Below are 22,553 nucleotides of genomic sequence, written 5' to 3'. Positions count from 1 at the left end.
TCAGGACGCCGCCCCTGGGCGCCCGTGGTCCCGCACATGCGCTGTGCTACTGTAGCGGTGCCGTGCACTGCGTGCACGTGTGACCGCTGGTGACGCTTTGCGCGGGCACCGACTGCTCCGTCCGCTCCTCCCATCTATTTCCTGCTGCTGAGCAGGATGGGAAGGAGGTGACGTCCGGTCATCTGGCCAGCGAGCAGAACGCTGGAGGAAGAGGGGAAAGTGCGGTCACGAGGTTATGGGCGGCACTTGCTGATGACACTCACAGCGCCGCCCATAACCTCGTGCCCGCGCAAAGCGTCACTAGCGGTCACACGTGCACGCAGTGCACGGCACCGCTACAGTAGCACAGCGCATGCGCGGGACCACGGGCGCCCAGGGGCGGCATCCTGAGGTTTGAAATTCAGCGTTCGGGGGCGGCGTAAATCGGCAGGAGGACAGCAACGTACATCAGGCAGCCCGCCCCCATGGAAGATTTAAGAAATTTGCATATGAAAAGGTACAAGTTTATAAAGTATTTATTTTGGAATAAAAGGGGCCACAAAAACTATAGGAAGCTTTCTAGAATGCAGCCCAGGAGCTGCAGAGGGGGAAACTTTTAGCTTTATAGCTAAATGTCTGATGACAGGTTCACTTTAATCAGAGAAGCAGCATAATGTAGAGACCCTGATTCTAGCTATGTGTCACTTACTGGGCTGCTTAGTGTAGTTTTGATAATTTCCTGCTAGTTAAACAGTGATTTTATCATTAAAGGACTACTTGGCGTGCTGCTAGGTAGTCCAGCATATTCATGAGCGCTGCACAACCCCCTCCACTGATTGACAGCTTTCTGTGTACACTGTACATGGACAGAAATCTGCCAAACAGTGTTGTTGGCAGGTTATAGAGCTCCACTTTCAAATAACTGCTAAATCTACAGCAAATAAAACGGTGATTTTATCTAAATTACAGCAAGCAGCTCAATAAGTGACACATCGCTGGAATCAGGGTCTTTGTTTCAACATTACGCTGCTCTCAAATGGGATAGAAAAAAAACAGGGGACCAAATCCCTTTATTCTATAAACTCTTGCACTTTTTTATTGTGGACACACAGTCACATAATAGTCTGACAGCTATTGCTCTGAAAAGATTATGTCTCAGCAGTCATGTTATTACCATCACAGGGAAGATTACAATGAGAGGTAACACAGGATCCACCATTAACCCCTTCATGACATTTGACAAATTTACATCATGATGAGGAAGGGGTTCCCGCAAAATCACGTAAATTTACGTCATGGCAATCATGCGGGCACAGGGGGTGTGCCCGCTCGATCGCTGCTGTCAGCTTCGTATAACCAGCTAGCTGAAAACACAATATAACTACAAAAATACATACAGCTGCGCTCTAGAACACTAATAATGAATAAGGGAACTCTGGTATTGCATTACTGCTGTAGGAATATTTTAAATAAAGAGACACTTAAGGTGGCTTTAAACGCTACAAGATCGCTAAAGCGATCTCGTTGGGGTCACGGAATTTGTGACGCACATCCAGCCGCGTTAGCGATGTTGTTGCGTGTGACACCTATTAGCGATTTTGAATCGTCGCAAAAACGGTTCAAAATCGCTAATCGGTGACATGTTCCCCTATTCCCAATTATCGTTGCCGTTGCAGTAGCGATGTTGTTCCTCGTTCCTGCGGAAGCACACATCGCTACGTGTGACGCCACAGGAATGAAGAACCTCTCCTTACCTGCGTCCCGCCAGCAATAAGGAAGGAGGTGGGCGGGATGTTCGTCCCGCTCATCTCCGCTTTGATTGGGCGGCCGCTTAGTGATGTCGCTGTGACGCTGAACAAACCGCCCCCTTAGAAAGGAGGCGGTTCGCCGATCACAGCAACGTCGCAGAGCAGGTATGTGCGTGTGACGCTGCCGTAGTGATAATGTTCAGCAGCGATCACCACATATCGGCCGTACGATAGGGGCGGGTGCTATCACACTCAACATCGCTAGCATCGGCTAGCGATGACGCAGCGTATAAAGCCCGCTTAAGGTAATGTATTGGCCAATGCATGCGAACCTGATAACAATGATAAGGTGATCTCTTATATCTTGGGACCCTAACTTGAAACGCCGCTATCTGGGCAAAAAACCTACATGCAATACCAGAGTTTCCATATCCATTGTTAACATTTTAGAGTGCAGCTGTATGTATTTTTGTAGTTATGTTGCGTTTTAAGCTGACAGCTGTGTTCACACACGTTGGATGGGCGGGTTAGTCTTTTTGATATTTGTAGTTCATTTCTTTCTGACTGAGCACTCTGCCCTATAACCAGGCTGTGTCCATCATCCTTTATAGCTTTTCATTTCTGCCCAGACATGTAGGTTTTTAAACAAGATAGAGGCATTTTAGTTAGGGTCCTGGTATATTAGAGATCACCTTGTCATGGTGATCGGGCTCACATGCATTGTCCAATACATAAGCTAAGTATCTCTTTTTTTAAATAATCTTATAGCAGTATTCCAATTTTAGAGTTCCGTTATACATTGATAGCATTTTAGAGTGCAGCTGTATATATTTTTGAATTCAACTGGATAACTGCGTGCGAGCCAGCATCAAAGTCAGTGACACCCTTATGATGTAAATATATGTGGTTAACACTAGAGCTACTGGACTTGTGACACCTATATAGAAATACATAGTGCAAAGTCGTCAAAATGACTACCTCAGTAGTTCTAGTGTTAAATACTGCACCCTTATGGAAGGCAAGCCAGGCCTCTATAATTATAGTATTGAATTTACATGCACATATTTCTTTTATTTCATACCTTTATCTGTCTCTTTTGAATAAAAGGATATGTATTTAGAATAAAAGCTATAATTAAAATCACCTTTGAAGACCGGATCTTTGCTTGAAGAGCAAATTTTCACATCATATGACGTCCAAACAATGCACACGGACCCGATTAACTCTGTACTGTAGTTGTCCTGCTGAGCTTTATGTTTTGATGGCAAAAAATAGCACAGTGTGGTGCAATTTCCTTTCTGACAATATGGAAAACATTCCCGATGGAGACTCCGAGCTATGGGAACACAGCCAGAGGCTACTTTCACCTGACTGTGTTCTATATGGCTTTGGTAAATACGGATAGTGTGTATTCTGCATCTCATAGACTTGAATGGCACAATCTGATCAGCCAAAATGTTTTGTTTTTTTCTGAGATGAGACACAGCGACCAGTGAAAAAAATATGTGTGAATAGCCTCAATGAGTTTAGATAGTATCATAGTGTATTTACAAAGAGTTATAAAGTTACACATACCCATTGCTTATGCCTTGAATCCCACATTCTAACAGAATGTCTTTCATGACTAAAAAAAGAATAAAAAATGTCAAGAACAATGTAAACTCAAAAATGTACAGAAAATATAGATCATTTTTGTAACATTCCTATAAAGCCTGCTTTACACGCTGCAATATATCTTACAATGTGTCGGCGGGGTCACGTTGTAAGTGACGCACATCCGGCATTGTAAGTTACATTGCAGTGTGTGACAGGTACGTGCGATCGCATACACATCGTACCTTTCTCTAGAATTGCACGTCAGGTTGTTCATCGTACCTGGGGTAGCGCACATTGCAGTGTGTGACACCCCGGGAACGATGAACAGATCCTACCTACGTCCTGCGGCTCCCGGCCCACAATGCGGAAGGAAGGACGTGGGCGGGATGTTTACGTCCCGCTCAGCTCCGCCCCTCCGCTTCTACTGGCCGGCTGCCGCGTGACGTCGATGTGACGCCGAACGTACCTCCCACTCCAGGAAGTGAATGTTCGCCGCCCACATCGAGGTCGTATGGACGGGTAAGTACGTGTGACGGGGGTTACTCGTATGTGCGGCACATTCAACAAATTGAACGTGCCGCACATACGATGGGGGCGTTGCAAATTGCATACTATATCGTATGCGAAATTGCAACGTGTAAAGCAGGCTTTAGTCTAATTCGAGTCCATTCTGTAACATTGCATTGTATAACTTACTGGGTTGTCTGTCTGAAGGATTTATAAGTTTCATAGCCATTACATCATTGAAGTCTTTTTCTTCGTTTCTTCCACCAAATACAAAAAGCTTTAATATTAGGAGGAAAAAAAACATTTTAAAAAGGTGATCATACTATATTTACATATAGTACTCTATATAAAACCTCAATATTTTATTTACAAAATCTCTTTATGCCGTTTTTCCTATTTTTACCATTTTTTTTTTTAGTTATTTTCAAGTTGTACAAAATAAGTGAACATTAATGCTTAATTAGATCCTCTCATCCGCCATATAATAGTCAGTTTTAAATATCATACATATAAAAGTAGTTAAGATACTGTATATCATATAGTCTCAATATAGTGTGCAGTCATGGCCGAAAGTGTTGACACCCTTAAAAATCGTTCCAGAAAAGGAAGCATTTCTCCCAGAAAATTATTACACTTGCACGTTTTGTTATACACATGTTTATTTCTATTACGTGTATTGAAGCAACACAAAAAAAGCTAAGAAAAAAGGCAAATAGGACATTAATTCCCACAAAACTCCAAAAATGGCGGGACAAAATTGTTGGCACCCTCATCTTAATATTTGGTTTAACAACCTTTGGAATAAATAACTAATCAATCGCATCCTGTAACCATCAACAAGCTCCTAACACCTCTCAACTGGAATTTTGCATCACTCTTTTGCAAATTGCTCCAGGTCTCATATTTGAAGGGAGCCTTCTGCCAACAGCAATTTTAAGATCTCTCCACATGTGTTAAATGGGCTTTAGATCCAGACTCATTGCTGGCCACTTCAGAACTCTCCAGAGATTTGTTTCCATCAATTTCTCGGTGTGTCTTTAAGTATGTTTGGGGTCCTTGTCCTGCTGGAAGGTTTCTGAAATTGGCTACTACATTACCACCCAAATTTCTTTTTTAATCTTCAGATTTCATGATGACTTGCACACAGTCAAAGAACCCAGTGCAGGAGGCAGCATAACAACCCTAAAACATCTTTGAACCTCCACCATATTTGACTGTAGGTACTGTGTTCTTTTCTCCATAGGCCTCCATCCATTTTCAGTAAACAGATGTGTTTTACATATAAAGCTCTATCTTCAGTTCATCTGTCCACCAGATGCTTTACCAGAAATATTTTGGCTTAGTCACATACATTTTGGCAAAACTGCAGTCTAGCTTTTTATGTCTGTGTGCCAGCAGTGGGGTCCTCCTGGGTCTCCTGCCATAGTGATTAATTTCATTCAAATGTTGACAGATAGGTCACTGATCCATCCTGAGCTTAACAGCTTGAATTTATTTGGAACTTGATACGGGATGCTTAGCCAACATCTGGACAATCCAGCATTGCAACCTTTCATCAATTTTTCTCTGCCATCCACGCTCGGGCAGATTAGCTACAGTGCCATGGGTTGCAAACTTCTGTAATGTGTTGCGCACAGTGGACAAAGGAAGAGCAAAATCTCTGGAGATGGACTTGTAATTTTGAGGTAGCTGGTATTTTTTTGTTTCTCAAGACTTCAGACAGTTCTTTTTTTCTTCTTTCTGTTCTCCATGCTTAGTATGGCACACACAGACACACAATTCAAATATGGAGTCAAATTCTCCCCGTTTATCTGGTTTCATATTGCTCACACCTGTTACTTGCATCAGGAGAGTTTGTAAGAGCATCACATGCTTAAAAAAAAGGGGTTTTTTATACACAATTTTGGAAAGGTGCAAACAATTTTGTCAGGCCCATTTTTGGAGTTTTGTGTGAAATTATGACCAATTTGTCTTTTTTTCATTTATTTTTGTGTTTTTTTGTGTTGTTCCAATAATACAGTACAAACATGCATAACAAAACATGTATTATTGCAATAATTTTCTTTGAGAAATACTTCATTTTGTGGAACAATTTCAAATGTGCCAATATTTTCGGCTATAAATTGTATGGCTAGTCTAACGATACAAGAGGACCGGGTAAAAAAGGGAGAGGGGGAGGTAAGGAGAGAGAATGAACAGAATGTGGGGGAATGCAAACTAAAAACTTTAAACAAAAACAAAAAAGGGCAGACTAATATCACTTAATAGAAGACTATGACCATAAGCAGAAAATACAAATCAAATTAGTGTAGTACCCCTACCCTCATCCCAACAAAAGTCCATCTGTCATGGGTTAGTAGTTATATCTCACGGATAGAGTCCCGAAATCAAGCCACATAGAGATTGTAAGTTGCTTTGGATTCCATGTTTTCTGCAGACGCACAGGTTATTGAGATACTAGTAGTAGAGATCAGTGGTAAGGAAAGAAGGAAAGAGAGATCAGTGGTAAGAACATAAATTGAGGTGAAAAGAAAAATAAGTGTAGATTCAGCCCCATCCACCTTAATACTCCAGCTATAAAGGACGATCCCAAAGAACTCGTTTTTACATTTTGTATCCAATAAAATACATTGCCAGTATATTATTTCTTATATGTGAAACCCATAGGTGGCTGCTTGGCCTCTTACAAGAATGCCTGAACAAGTACTTATACGAAAGGTAAGACCAGAGAATAGGCTAAGGCTGATTTCACACTTGCATTGTTTTGCATCAGTTGCAATCAGTCGCCTTGAGGAAATATGGTATCCTGCTAAATATTTTGCAGGATTCTGTTTTTTTCCCCATAGACTTGTATGGATGATGGATTGCGACTGATAGCCTTGCATTGCATCCGCCGCGGGACGGCTCAGTCGTAGAACAACTGACCATCGGGTGCCAGGAATGCAGCATATAATGTTTTTTGAGCAGCGGAATCCTTTTGTTTTCACTGCGTATGCTCAGCTCTTGTGTTTAATCATTGAAATCAATGTCTTTCTCTCTCTCGGCGGCCAAACAATCAGCTGATCGTCCACCGGCGGCTATTGTGAACGATCAGCTGATCGCCCGGCTATTGTGAACGATCAGCTGATCGCCCGGCGGCCGGCTATTGTGAACGATCATCTGATCGCCCGGCGGCCGGCTATTGTGAACGATCAGCTGATCGCCCGGCGGCCGGCTATTGTGAACGATCAGCTGATCGCCTGGCGGCCGGCTGATGAGTCATCAGCTGATCATTCACAATACCCGGCTGCCGGTAAAACAGTAAAAAAAAAAAATCAAACAACAGATCTTTTTTTGCAGCATCAGTCACATCAGTTATGCCACTATCTGCAACGCATCTATTGCATCAGTCACACAACGGATTGCAACTGATGCAAAACGACGCAAGTGTGAAAGCAGCCTAAGAGAGCAGCATCCACTTTGTTACACTTTCACTATTCATTAGCCACCCCGTAGAAGCTGATAACTGTTAGAGACAAGTTTTGTTTCTGATCTCTGCCGTGGAGTACTTTGATATATTCATTCCTTATCTAAAATAGGGTATAAAAAGTGTATAAAATTAAACTTTGTCTTTTTTCTATTGTTACTGAGATTTGGAGCCAAAGCACTATACATACTGTTATTGTCCAAAATGATGAAAAATACATGATCCTAACTTCATACTACATTGTCCATGTGATCAGTACTTACATGACTCTGCAGAACAAAAGATGTATGCTTATATCTGCACGCTGGGGGAACGCCAAAATAGAGTGGCATCTTCCATTTCCTCTTAGCTGTAAAGGATAAACAGTGGGTTGTTAAATGTTTGCAAGTCCTCACTTAGGAGTCTGATTTTTATCCTCGTACATAAAAATACAGAACATTTTCATCAGTGTATTGGATCAGATTTTCATCAGAGTTTCTTCCGTGTATCAGCTTTACCATTTGTGATTTTCTGGTATAAAAAAATTCCAAAGCTTTTCGTAGAGTAAAAATACCGTACACAGAGAACACAAGGATACCATCCGACTGCTGGTACTTTTTACGGACCTATACTTGTACAAGGGTATTTGCTCTGTGACTCGAATCACACCTGCACACATCATAGACCGTAATGGGAATGTACGTGTGCCGCCCCCGTGCCGTGCCGTGCTGCTCGGATTCAGATCTGCGGTATGGCTCGAGGGACTCTACCGGACCCGGGGGTCGCGCGGACACTCCGAATAAAAGGGGCGCATATTTGTACGGGGGTTGTTGGAAAACTGTCTGTGACACCACCCACGGTGTGTGGTGAGATGTAGCACCACCGCTGCTGTTGTGGGGCTCCGAGGGGCGATGAGCTGGCAGCTGGATGTTAACCCCTCCGTGGGCAGGGATGGATGCCCCGGGGCCCAATGTCTCTGTGCAGGGGATGATAACGGCAAGGACCCTCACACCCGGTCAGGCCGGGAAGGTTACTCACTGTTGAATCAATCACACAAGTCTTTTGGTAAACCAAGGTGATGGTGGCCGGCTGCCGCAGATGGATGTATCTGGTCCCACACCCGGGTTGATGGTCACTGCCCCTTTTCTCTGCACTTTGTGTTTGCTTGTGTAGACTTCCCAGTCTGTAACGCAGGAGTCCGCTCCCGCTGCTCTGGTTGGGAGCCTTGCCCGTCAGATGCTGACCCGTAGGATCTACTGGGCCCTGGCGGATGCCCTATCCCTCTCTGTGGGTGGTTGCCAACTTTTTGGGACTTAGGTTGGGACAGGACCTTGAATCCTGCCCTCAATCGGTTAATTAGCTAGGCCATCGGTGCCGGTTCTGGCTTCAGGTTCCGAGGACCCCCTGGTGTGCACGGTTTCAGGGTTGGTTATCCGGTGTCGGTACCGGCGGGCTACAACCCTGCTCCGGTCCACCTCAGAACTGCCGAGCCGTCTTCCTGTCTCTTGCTGGCGGTGACCACCGTTTGCCACCTAGCCAATGTGTCACCTGTCAGCTTCTCCTCCTTACTCCATTCCACTCCAAAACTTATCTAACTGTTTTCCTGCCCCAGGCTCTCCAGACCCCTAGGTGGGCGTTTTCCTTCCACCTGGTCCCACCCACTGGTGGGCCCATCCTTCCCTGGGAGGGTAACTAGGGTTTTGTCGGCTGCTTTAACCCTGTGTGGGAGCGGTGTTGTGCGGGGGCCTGAACTGTGTGACTACCTGGTTTTGCCAGGGCGTCACATACGCTATCCATGAAAAACTCAGCATATGTACATGAAAATCAGATGTCTGAGTGAGGCCTTAGAGAAAGTACCTGAATCAAAGCATAGCATAATACTAACTGAAAGGAAGATGTCTTTGGTAAAAATTTGTCATCCCCTCCAATCACTAGGACAATGGGCTCTTGGAATATCCCATTCAGTGAATGTGACTACATATTAATTGCAAGGAAATATATAACGTGACATGTGTGCACAGAGGACAATTCATCAATGAACAATTGTTGAACCCTGCACAATATTATTTCTGCTAAATAGTATACACATGCAGATGGTTTTACGTGGTTGTATTTACAGAGACAAAATCTTTAATTAAGCTTTAAAGGTAATATCGATGATTAAATCACAGCAAGACAGAAAGGAACCTTTACCCCTAAAGTTATTGGATGGAATTAAATAAGCTCCAAATCAGGATAAACGATGGTCTGGCACTAAAGAGGTAATGCTGTTACCTTCTGATCCCAGATCCCCCCGAGATCACACCAGGCCGTGGCACACTCCTGATAGGAATTTGGCCCTCATCACTAGAGTTGAGCACGGTTCTAGGTTCGAGGTTCTCCAGTTCTAGGCTCGAGTGATTTTGGGGGCTGTTCGAGATCGAACTAGAACTCGAGCTTTTTGCAAAAGCTCGATAGTTATAGATACGTTCGAGAACGGTTCTAGCAGCAAAAAGCAGGGCTTTTTACAGCTACAGTGTGCAGGAGCCATTGCTGGCAGCCTGCCAGAAGCTGGTAACCAAGATAAACATCGGGTATCCAACCAAAGCGCTTTGGTTAGTAACCCGATGTTTATCCTAGTTATGTGCAGGAAGCCCACACTTCCCCGCTCAGCTCACTCCGCCCCCTCCTGCCCTCGGCATGTACACACGTACACACACACACACACACACATGGTCCCGCTCGGCTTACCTGCGGTGATGAAGTCCCGCCATCCCGACCTCAGCGCTGTCACTGTCCTCCATGGCCGCCGCTTGTCACATCACCTTCTCTCGCTTCCGACCCGAGACTGACTAGCGGTGACGTCACGGGCCTCTCGCGATACTTGGCTGTGAAGGCGGCGGTCATTGAACTCAGTGACAGGGGCTGTCAGTGTGCAGGAGATCAGCGCAGGTAATGTACCTCGCTGACAGCAGCACTTGTCATGCCCTGCAGTGACCTGGGCTGACCCATTGATGTTAGCTCAGGTCACTGCACTGCTCTCCCAGCCATTGGCCCTCATCACTAGAGTTGAGCGCGGTTCTAGGTTCAAGGTTCTCCAGTTCTAGGCTCGAGTGATTTTGGGGGCTGTTCGAGATCGAACTAGAACTCGAGCTTTTTGCAAAAGCTCGATAGTTCTAGATACGTTTGAGAACGGTTCTAGCAGCAAAAAGCAGGGCTTTTTACAGCTGCAGTGTGCAGGAGCCATTGCTGGCAGCCTGCCAGAAGCTGGTAACCAAGATAAACATCGGGTATCCAACCAAAGCGCTTTGGTTAGTAACCTGATGTTTATCCTAGTTACATGCAGGAAGCCCACAATTCCCCGCTCAGCTCACTCCGCCCCCTCCTGCCCTCGGCATGTACACACGTACACACACACACACACACACACACACATGGTCCCGCTCGGCTTACCTGCGGTGATGAAGTCCCGCCATCCCGACCTCAGCGCTGTCACTGTCCTCCATGGCCGCCGCTTGTCACATCACCTTCTCTCGCTTCCGACCCGAGACTGACTAGCGGTGACGTCACGGGCCTCTCGCGATACTTGGCTGTGAAGGCGGCGGTCATTGAACTCAGTGACAGGGGCTGTCAGCGTGCAGGAGATCAGCGCAGGTAATGTACCTCGCTGACAGCAGCACTTGTCATGCCCTGCAGTGACCTGGGCTGACCCATTGATGTTAGCTCAGGTCACTGCACTGCTCTCCCAGCCAATGGGGAACATCCTGCTCTTCATTGACTGGGACAGTGTGGATCGTCATGGCAACCCCTTGGATTACAGCAGACCTGGATTTGTTTTTCATTCTAATAAATTGGTTAAAGAGGGAATGTTTTGGGGAGTGTTTTTTCAAATAAAAATGTGTTTGTCGTCTATTTTTTTTATTACTGACTGGGTTGGTGATGTCGGGTATCTGATAGACGCCTGACCTCACCAACCCCAGGGCTTGATGCCAGGTGACATTACACATCTGGTATTAACCCCATATATTACCCCGTTTGCCACCGCACCAGGGCGCAGGATGAGCTGGGGCGAAGCACCAGGATTGGCGCATCTAATGGATGCGCCACTTCTGGGGCGGCTGCGGCCTGCTATTTTTAGGCTGGGGAGAGTCCAATAACCATGGACCTCCCTAGTCTGAGAATATCAGGCCCCAGCTGTCTGCTTTACCTTGGCTGGTGATCCAATTTTGGGGGACCCCTACGTGTTTTTTTTTTTAATTATTTATTTAATTTAAAATAACAGCGTGGGGTGCCCTCAGTTTTGGATTACCAGCCAAGGTGAGGTTGCCAGCTGTGGTCTGCAGGCTGCAGCCGTCTGCTTTACCCTAGCTGGCTACAAAACTAGGGGGAACCCTACGTCATTTTTTTTTTCATTTTTTTGGCTAAATACAAAGCTAAGCACCCCTTAGTGCCACATGAAAGGCACCAAAGGGTGCTCCACTTTTTCTCCATTTTTTCTCCACTTTTTCTCCACTTTTTCTCCATTTTATCTCCACTTTTTCTACATTTTTTTCTCCATTTTTTCTCCACTTTTTCTCCATTTTTTTCTCCACTTTTTCTCCACTTTTTCTCCATTTTTTCTCCACTTTTTCTCCACTTTTTCTTCATTTTTTTCTCCACTTTTTCTCCACTTTTTCTCCACTTTTTCTCCACTTTTTCTCCATTTTTTCTCCACTTTTTCTCCACTTTTTCTCCATTTTTTTCTCCATTTTTTCTCCACTTTTTCTCCACTTTTTCTCCACTTTTTCTCCATTTTTTCTCCACTTTTTATCCACTTTTTATCCACTTTTTCTCCACTTTTTCTCCATTTTTTTCTCCACTTTTTCTCCACTTTTTCTCCATTTTTTCTCCACTTTTTCTCCACTTTTTCTTCATTTTTTTCTCCACTTTTTCTCCACTTTTTCTCCACTTTTTCTCCATTTTTTCTCCACTTTTTCTCCACTTTTTCTCCATTTTTTTCTCCATTTTTTCTCCACTTTTTCTCCACTTTTTCTCCATTTTTTCTCCACTTTTTATCCAATTTTTCTCCACTTTTTCTCCACTTTTTCTCCATTTTTTTCTCCACTTTTTCTCCACTTTTTCTCCATTTTTTCTCCACTTTTTCTCCACTTTTTCTTCATTTTTTTCTCCACTTTTTCTCCACTTTTTCTCCACTTTTTCTCCACTTTTTCTCCATTTTTTTTCTCCATTTTTTCTCCACTTTTTCTCCACTTTTTCTCCACTTTTTCTCCATTTTTTTCTCCATTTTTTCTCCATTTTTTCTCCACTTTTTCTCCACTTTTTCTCCACTTTTTCTCCATTTTTTCTCCACTTTTTCTCCACTTTTTCTCCACTTTTTCTCCACTTTTTCTCCATTTTTTCTCCATTTTTTCTCCACTTTTTCTCCACTTTTTCTCCACTTTTTATCCATTTTTTTCTCCACTTTTTCTCCACTTTTTCTCCACTTTTTCTCCATTTTTTCTCCACTTTTTCTCCACTTTTTCTCCACTTTTTCTCCATTTTTTTCTCCACCTTTTCTCCACTTTTTCTCCATTTTTTTCTCCATTTTTTCTCCACTTTTTCTCCACTTTTTCTCCACTTTTTTTTTCACTTTTTATCCACTTTTTCTCCATTTTTTCTCCACTTTTTCTCCACTTTTTCTCCATTTTTTTCTCCATTTTTTCTCCACTTTTTCTCCACTTTTTCTCCATTTTTTCTCCACTTTTTCTCCACTTTTTCTCCTTTTTTCTCCACTTTTTCTCCACTTTTTCTCCACTTTTTCTCCATTTTTTTCTCCATTTTTTCTCCACTTTTTCTCCACTTTTTCTCCATTTTTTCTCCATTTTTTCTCCACTTTTTCTCCACTTTTTCTCCACTTTTTATCCATTTTTTTCTCCACTTTTTCTCCCCTTTTTCTCCACTTTTTCTCCATTTTTTCTCCACTTTTTCTCCACTTTTTCTCCATTTTTTTCTTCATTTTTTCTCCACTTTTTCTCCACTTTTTCTCCATTTTTTTCTCCACTTTTTCTCCATTTTTTCTCCACTTTTTCTCCACTTTTTCTCCATTTTTTTCTCCATATTTTCTCCACTTTTTCTCCATTTTTTTCTCCACTTTTTCTCCACTTTTTCTCCATTTTTTTCTCCACTTTTTCTCCACTTTTTCTCCACTTTTTCTCCATTTTTTCTCCACTTTTTCTCCACTTTTTCTCAACTTTTTCTCCACTTTTTCTCCACTTTTTCTCCACTTTTTCTCCACTTTTTCTACATTTTTTTCTCCACTTTTTCTCCACTTTTTCTCCACTTTTTCTTCACTTTTTCTCCACTTTTTATCCATTTTTTTCTCCACTTTTTCTCCATTTTTTCTCCACTTTTTCTCCATTTTTTTCTCCATATTTTCTCCACTTTTTCTCCATTTTTTTCTCCACTTTTTCTCCACTTTTTCTCCACTTTTTCTCCATTTTTTTCTCCACTTTTTCTCCACTTTTTCTCCACTTTTTCTCCATTTTTTCTCCACTTTTTCTCCACTTTTTCTCAACTTTTTCTCCACTTTTTCTCCACTTTTTCTCCACTTTTTCTACATTTTTTTCTCCACTTTTTCTCCACTTTTTCTTCACTTTTTCTCCACTTTTTATCCATTTTTTTTCTCCATTTTTTCTCCACTTTTTCTCCATTTTTTTCTCCATTTTTTCTCCACTTTTTCTCCACTTTTTCCTCCGTTCTTTTTCTATGGTCGGTCTACCCATTAGCTCTGCCATGCATACTGTAGCTCTACACCTACTGCACATGTTACTTTATGATTGACATCTCTTTCGTACCAGAGCTGTCTAAGTCTACTCTGACCCCATATTTGTCATTACTATATTGTCCTTGTACTGTATTATGACATTTGTATCATGTGTTTCATTTCTTGCTGTGTTGCAATTTTTTTGCTGCATCCCAATTGTACCTCTACATTGTTCGAGTTTATGTTATTGTTCTCTCACTCTTATGTGATACTGATTATTGTCATTTTTCATGATTACATGCAGATAAGTCCAATCTGACGAAGGCTCAGGCCGAAACGTCATTTGTAACTTGTTTTGGACAAAAACATATATGCTTATGAAAAAATTTTTTTCTTAATACGGACCAATAAAGAGTGATTTTACATTACTATCCATTGTGACTTACTGACTTAGTCTAGGAGATTTAGAGTGCCGAGGTTACTCACTAATTTTATCTATTATTACCTCTGAGCACCTATATACCAGTGAGCAGAGCTTCCTCTACAGTAGTTCTCCTGATTAGGCATGCCCTTACCTCATGAGCAGGGCATTGCAGCTTTGGTAGCAACCATTACAACATGGACTCTGCTGCTGTGGACCCGGGGAGAGTGAGTGCAGATTGATTGCACCCACACTCCTCACATGAAGGGTCCGCACTCCTAGAAAATGGGGGATACGTTCCCTGAGTGTCTCCCCCCCATATTCTAGACGGTCCAGAGTCGTCGTGGGACCCCTTTATTTTTTTTCTTACAATAAATTGGTGAAAGAGGAAATGTTTTGGGGACTGTTTTTTCAAATAAATTTCTTTTGTCGATTTTTTTTTTTTTGTTAGTACTGACAGTTTATGATGTTGGGTATCTAATAGACGCCATGACATCACAAACTGTTGGGCTTGATCTCAGGTGACTTTACAGCTAGTATCAACCCGATTTATTACCCCGTTTGCCACTGCACCAGGGCACGGGATGAGCTGGGGTGAAGCGCCAGGATTGGTGCATCTAGTGGATGCGCCACGTCTGGGGTGCCTGCGGCCTGCTATTTTTAGGCTGTGAAGGCCCAATAACTATGGACCTTCCCACCCTGAGAATACCAGACCACAGCTGTCCGCTTTACCTTGGCTAGTGATCCAATTTGGGGGGGACCCTACTTTTATTGTGTAATTATTAATATTTATAAAATAATTATAAAAAAGAGCCTGAGGGGACCTCCACATTGGATCCCCAACCACGGTAAAGCTGCCAGCTGTGGTTTTCAGGCTACAGCCGTCTGCTTTACCCTAGCTGGCTATCAAAAATGGGGGGACCCAACGTCATTTTTTTTTTTAACTATTTTTTAAATAGAAAAAATTAATGGGCTTCCCTGTATTTTGATTGCCAACAAAGGTAACGGCAGGCAGATGGGGGTGGCAACCCATAGCTGTCTGCTTTATCTGCTGAGAATCAAAAATACCGCGGAGCGCTACGTCATTTTCTTAAAGATTTATTTTTACAGCACTGTGATGTCCAGCAATCAAAATACAGGGAAGCCCATTTTATTTTTAGTTTTTAAATAAATAGTTAAAAAAAATATATATGGGCTCCCGCTGCATTTTTTGTATTGCTAGCTAAGGGTAATCCAAGCAGCTACTGGCTGCTAACCCCCACTGCTTGGTGTTACCTTCACTGGCAATGGAAAATCCAGGGAAGCATTTTTTATTTTTTTTGCCAAAAAACTACAAAAAAAGGACGTGAGCTTCGCCATATTTTTGTATGCTAGCCAGGTATAGCAGGCAGGTGCTGGAAGAGTTGGATACAGCGCCAGAAGATGGCGCTTCTATCAAAGTGCCATTTTCTGAGGCGGCTGCAGAATGCAATTCGCAGCAGTGGGGCCCAGAAAGCTCAGGCCAACCTGTGTTGCGGATTCCAATCCCCAGCTGCCTAGTTGTACCTGGCTGGACACAAAAATGGGGCGAAGCCCACGTCATTTGTTTTCTAATTATTTCATGAAATTCATGAAATAATAAAAAAAGGGCTTCCCTTTATTTTTGGTTCCCAGCCGGGTACAAATTGGCAACTGGGGGTTGGGGGCAGCCGTACCTGCCTGCTGTACCTGGCTAGCATACAAAAATATGGCGAAGCCCACATAATTTTTTCAGGGGGCAAAAAACTTCTGCATACAGTCCTGGATGGAGTATGCTGAGCCTTGTAGTTCTGCAGCTGCTGTCTGTCTGTATGGAGAAGAGCAGACAGCAGCTGCAGAACTACAAGGCTCAGCATACTCCATCCAGGACTGTATGCAGAATTTTTTTGCCCACCAAAAAAATGACGTGGGCTTCGCCATATTTTTGTATGCTAGCCAGGTACAGCAGGCAGCCACGGGCTGCCTCCAACCCCCAGTTGCCTATTTGTACCCGGCTGGGAACCAAAAATATAGGGAAGCCCGTTTTTTTTTTAATTATTTCACTTATTTTATGAAATAATTAAAAAACAAATGACGTGGGCTTCGCCCCATTTTTGTGTCCAGCCGGGTACAACTAGGCAGCTGGGGATTGGAATCCGCAGCACAGATTAGCCCGAGGTTTCTGGGCGCCTCTGCTGCGAATTTCAGTCCGCAGCCGTCCCAGAAAATGGCGCTCTCATAGAAGCGCCATCATCTGGCGCTGTATCCAACTCTTCCAACAGCCCTGGAGCCGGGTGGCTTGTTGGGTAATCATGAGTTAATACTGGCTTTGTTTTACTAGCCAGTATTAAGCCAGAGATTCTTAATGTCAGGAACGTTTGACCCAGCCATTAAGAATCTCCATTAAAGGGTTAAAAAAAAGACACCACACAGAGAAAAAATACTTTAATAGAAATAAATACACAGACACATTAGAGACTCCATCTTTATTACCCCCTGTCAGCCCTCCACGATCCTGCTCTTCTGTCTTCTTTCTTTCTAGTGTAGTAGTAGTGACGATTGTAGTGAGGATGAGGTTCACCAGCCCATCACTTGCGGCTGGGGAACCTCATCCTCACTACAATCCTCACTACAATCGGGAAGCAGCGTACAGCCTTCACTCCGTGAGTGATCAGTGCTGGCTGTCAGCGGTAACAGTGGTAACGCTGACAGACGCGTTACCATAGCAACGGTGCTCTCGGAGCTGCGGTTAGCGGTGACGTCACCGCTAACTGCGTTGCTATGGCAACGGTGATCTCCGTTAATGACCGGCTGTGTCAGCCGGTCCCTAACGGAACGGGGAGTCGACCGTGTGCTAGAGCATGTCGCCGGTACACGGCGATACACATATGTGCACCGTGTACCGGAGAGATGCACTCGCAGGTCCTACATGACGCGTCATAGTCATGTGACCAGTCTGTAGCCAATGAGATAATAGCCACGTGACTGGTCACATGGCTATTTTGACGTCACGATAGGTCCTGCATCTCTACTGGCAGTGCCGGTCACCGGGAGGATTCAGCGATCATCGGATGGAATAGCGGCAGGAGACAGAGTGCAGAAGGGATCGCGGGGACCGGTAAGTGTTATGGCAATGTTTATTAACTGTTTGTGTACATTTATAATACATTTTTATGTGTTTGTGATTGCCTCCCATTATAGCCTATAGGTTCGAGTTTGGTTCGTCGAACGTTCGACGAACCGAACTCGAACGGGACCCCCGTTCGGCGAACCGACCTCGAGCCGAACCGGGACCGGTTCGCTCATCTCTACTCATCACTCAGTGAATAATGACAACAAAGAAGCAGTGGGGGCACTTCCAACTATCCTCATAGAGTAGAAAATGGAGGACCAGGATAGTCTGCTCAGGCAGTTGCCACTGTAAGAAAGGCTTGTCTACTGTTCATATGTAGTTTTGTATGACAACAGACATTCACACTTCTGGCTACAAATTTCCTACATAGACATTGCCTATATAGGTGATGACCATTATGGCTGCATGTAGGATGAGTATGATCAGATGGGATAAGTACACAAAGGAAAGTCTATGAAATAAGAATGATTATGCTTTTTCATGTCTAATCCAATAGCATGTGCATTATTTAGCAGAATATAATTCTACTGTGCTTTCTATACTTGCATAAGAGCCTTTCCATTCACATGTATTGTGAGAAAGTATAAGTAGAGTAAAACAATTCTTTAGGGTTTAAATGTTACTAATACAGATTATCCTCGTGTAGAGTCACGTGTATGCCAGCCGCATCGCATGAATAGTTAATGAATTTCTGCCAGGATTAATATATTAGAAGTCCTTGTCATAAGGTACATCCCTTCTCTGACATTGTGCATTATGAATATTGCATTATATATAATTCATATATTTCCCCTATTCATACTGATTAGTTACATTTCAATGAATAAAACACAGGTATGGAGCTTCATGAAAACCAGTAAAAAGAAACCAAGCAAATGGCAATAGCTACAAAGCAAAGAGCTCTACAACATATTGAGTGCAATCACAATAGTGAAGGATACTGCTCTATTTTTTGTGTATTCTTTCTATATCTCCCGCAGAGACCATTGGCATCTGGAAGATGTCATTACAGGAGTTAGGATAGGTCATTAATAGCAGATAAATTGGGGCTCAACATCTCAGACCTACAGTGATTAGCTGTTTGTAGCACCAGAACAGCGCAGAAGAAGAGCAGCACAGCTCTGTCACTAAGAAGTGGCTGTTCTCGGGTACTACAGCTCAGAATGGCGACTACTCGGTGTACAGAGCTGTGGGCTTCCAGTCCTATGCACACTACATCCAGCGATACAATCCACTGCTAAGTGGGGGTGCCTCTTGTTGACCCCCATCGATGTGATATTGATGACCAATCCTGCACATTTCTAATCTGTTGAAAGTTTCAATTTTATTACAGAAGTTCTAGCTCTAACTTAAAAGTTTCTGGGATTCATTTTACAATCAGCAAAGGCCAAGAAAATACACAAGCATGTAATTTCTAAGATATTACACATAACAAATGAAGATCTCATTTATTTATACCTCTCATAAATATGGGTGTATCATGCATAAATTTAGGAGTTTCTTACATGTTAGCAAATTGAAAAATATATAGCTGCATAATAAATAAAGACACTCCCTGCATCCACCCACAACACATCTTAGTTTCAGTCAGTTCTCATGAGAATTACTACACCCTATGACATTTGGCAGGCCTGAAGACATTACCCATTCCTTACTCTAATAATTTCTTACCCTATTCATGATTACTCTTTGCTCTTAGTGAATAAGAAAATCACATCCAGATGCTGAAAACTGCCCTGATTACAAAAAAGGGGGTGTGACACCCATTACAAAAGAAACATCTGACACACTGCAGTAAACCACGCAGCTGTGTCACTTGGAAAGGATCGTGATTACTTTATAGTCTCTGAATGTAAACAAGAAATAGTCCTTTTCCCTGACAAAAAGCAGACATCTTACAATGTTGAGAAATCAAAATATAAAATATACTAGATTGTTATTTAACATTATATCAAATCAAGAAAATATACCTTTTTAAAAGATTTAGCCCTATACAGTCCCCAAAGTACAGCTTAGGCACAAGGCATTCTCCTACTTCCTGAATAATACAGCTGAGTATTACAATGTGATGCAAAAACTGTTAGGTTAATTGTCTTCATTTTTACATAGTTACATAGTTACTAAGGTTGAAAAAAGACCTAGGTTCATCTAGTTCAAGTACACATCGGATAATTAACCCGATGTGTACTGTAGCTAGGAGTGCAGGGAGCCAGCGCTAAGCAGTGTGCGCGCCTCCCTGCTCTCTGCACATGTAGCACAGCGACGCGTGTCGTTATGATCGCTGCTGCGTCTGCTGTGTTTGACAGATAAGCAGCGATCATAACAGCGACTTACAAGGTCGCTGTTGCGTCACAGAAAATGATGACGCAACAGCGACGTCGTTGTCGCTGTCGCTATGTGTGAACCCAGCTTAAGAGTGGGATAATTGCTCTGCAAACAAATGTGGATAGGGAAGAAATAAATAGAAAAAAATGGCCCTTAGCTGTCTCCTTAACTTTGGCTGGTTATCGAAAATAGAGGGGACTCCATGCCGTTTTCTTAAAAGATTTATTTATAAAAAATTTTAGGCTGGGAGGGGCCAAATAACCATGGGCTTTCCCAGCCTGATAATATCAGCCTACAGCTGCCCCAGAAGTGGCGGATCACATTAGATGCACAAAATTCTGAGGCTTTACCCAGCTCTTCATGGTGGCCCCGATGCGGTGGCAACCAGGGTAATATTTTTGCAGTTGATGTTAGCAATGAGTTGGCAGCTGGTTTCAAGCCCACAATCTTGAAAAATTCCGTGCTTGACACTGACTAAGAGTGACCTATGGAGCCTTGTTCTCAGAGCAAGGCTCCTTAGGAATAAATAATCATCATGGGACATAATACCATTGGCTTACGTCGGAACTTCGAGGATTTTTTTAAATTAATAAATTGATTAATGAGTGAGTGTGGCAGAGTCTTTATTCAAACAAACAATTACTAGCCTCTGTGCTTGATGCCAGCTATCAATTCACAGCTGACATCAACCCAAAAAATATTATCCTGATTGCCACCACACCAGGGCAATTAAATAGAGTTGGGCAAAGTGCCAGAATTGATGTATCTAATGGATGCCCCTCTTCTGGAGCAGCTGCGGGCTGCTATTTTTAGGCTGGGAAGGGACAAATAACCATGGACCTTCCCAGTCTGATAATACCAGCCCCCAGCTATCTGCTTTACCGTGGGTGGTTATTAAAAATAGGGGGCACCCCGCCCCGTTTTTAACAAAACTGTTTATTTATATATAAATCATTTTAAACAATGGTGTGGAGTCCCCTTTATTTTTGATAACCAGCCAAGGTAAAGCAGACATCAAAAGGCTTCAGCCCACAGCTGTATGCTTTACCTTGGCTGGTTATCAAAAATAGAGGGTACAACACATCATTTTATTTTTTATTTTTTTTTACATTTTGTCCCCAACAGCATCCAGGCATTTTCCTTATGCCAAATAGCTTGTTGATTGGCTGCACTGCAGCCTTTCAACAAACTTTATTCAGCCTCTGAACAGCATCCGAACTCACACCTCAGACATGGACTTCCGTGAAAAGTTCATGTTTGGATTTGAGCCTCAGACGCTAGGTGTCTGGTACAAACCCAGAGCTTTACAGTTCGGGTTTGCTCATCCCTAGTCTTCATATCAAAATTACCTTAGGCCTCATTCAGATGATCATGTTGCATGTACGTGTTGTTTCTGTGTTTTTTACGGATACAACATGTGCCCAATATAGTCTATGGGGCTGTTCATACATTCGTGTTTTTTCATGAACCATGTGCCATGCAAATTCTCAAACATATCTGTTTTTTTTCCAGCAGTATGCATGACCAGAGCCAACACAAGTCCATCAAAAACAGGAACAGCACACTGATGGCACTCGTCTACAGTACGTATTTAACATTGCAAAGAATAGGAGAAGTTTGTGATTTATTTATTTATTTATCCATCTAATCTAAGTTCCCTGACTCTATGTTAATACTCACCTGCTGCTGTCTTCATCTGCTCTCATCGCTCCTCCCATCAGTCTCCGGCAGTTTATGACCTGCCGGCAGCGCCAGTGTTTCATGGAGCGATCCAGAGGTCAGTCTTCAATGCAAGTCTATGAACACCTCATTTTGGTCTCGTTCTGGCTCTCATAAACTTGTGACGTAACTTCTTGTGACGTAACTTCTGACTTTTGGCAAGTCAGAAATTGTGGTAACAAGGTGGCGCTGTGGAACTGAAAGGCATTGATAAAAGCTGAAGCTGTTGGACGATGAGTATATAAGTAGGGTTAGGGAACTTCGATTAAAAGCACCACTCCAGCAATGAAAACACCTAAATGCTGGAGTAGCACTTTAAAGATGTTTTCCATGACTATTATTTTTCTGACTTATCTTTACATCATTAATACTGTGTTTTTCCAAAACTAAGACACAGTCTTATACTTTTGTTGCCCCGTAAAAAAGCACTAGGGCTTATTTTTGGAGGAGATCTTATTCTTGGAGAAATATGGATGGGGGTAAGTTTACCCCCCAAAAAAGCAGACCCCCCCCCACTTCCCAGGAGACTCATACTTACCAGACTCGGATGTCTGCGTGGCTCCCAAGTCCTCCTGTGATCTCCGGTGGGTGCTCCCAGCAGGTATGCTGCACGCCGTCCTCTCCTGCTTCTGGCTAACACACTCACACACAGCAGATCACACACAGTAGATCACACACACAGATGCACTCACTCACAGACAGACTCACTCACTCACCACATCCAGCATTACAGAATGCTTCCAGCCACAGGGAATGATGGGAGGAAGTCACCAGCCAAAAAGGTCCTGTAAGCAAGCATTGCGGCAAGTCCTTGTGCTCCCCAACACAGACTCTCAGGATTCTGCCGGCAAGAAGAAATCGGTGTGTCGCTGGATGTAATGAGTTTATGCGTGATCCGATGTTTGTGTGTGTGATCTGATTGTGTATCATCTGAAGTTTATGTGTGTGATCCGATGTTTGTG

General features: G+C 43.1%; 1 protein-coding gene across 1 annotated transcript in view; it reads right to left on the bottom strand.

Moving 5' to 3' along the window:
• The window catches only part of LOC142315717 (uncharacterized), a 57,529-nt gene that overhangs the window by 25,148 nt on the left and 9,828 nt on the right, over window positions 1-22,553 (bottom strand). The window contains exons 4-6 of the mRNA XM_075352573.1: window positions 7,560-7,645; window positions 4,020-4,107; window positions 3,303-3,351 (exon numbers count right to left, since the gene is read on the bottom strand). Coding sequence (XP_075208688.1) covers window positions 3,303-3,351; window positions 4,020-4,107; window positions 7,560-7,645 — 223 coding nt within the window. The remainder of the gene's footprint in view (window positions 1-3,302; window positions 3,352-4,019; window positions 4,108-7,559; window positions 7,646-22,553) is intronic.

Source organism: Anomaloglossus baeobatrachus, chromosome 1 (genome assembly GCF_048569485.1).
Source record: "Anomaloglossus baeobatrachus isolate aAnoBae1 chromosome 1, aAnoBae1.hap1, whole genome shotgun sequence".
Lineage (NCBI taxonomy): Eukaryota > Metazoa > Chordata > Amphibia > Anura > Aromobatidae > Anomaloglossus > Anomaloglossus baeobatrachus.
The sequence above is the reverse complement of the archived record's forward strand: the minus strand, read 5'-3'. Positions and strand labels throughout refer to the sequence as shown.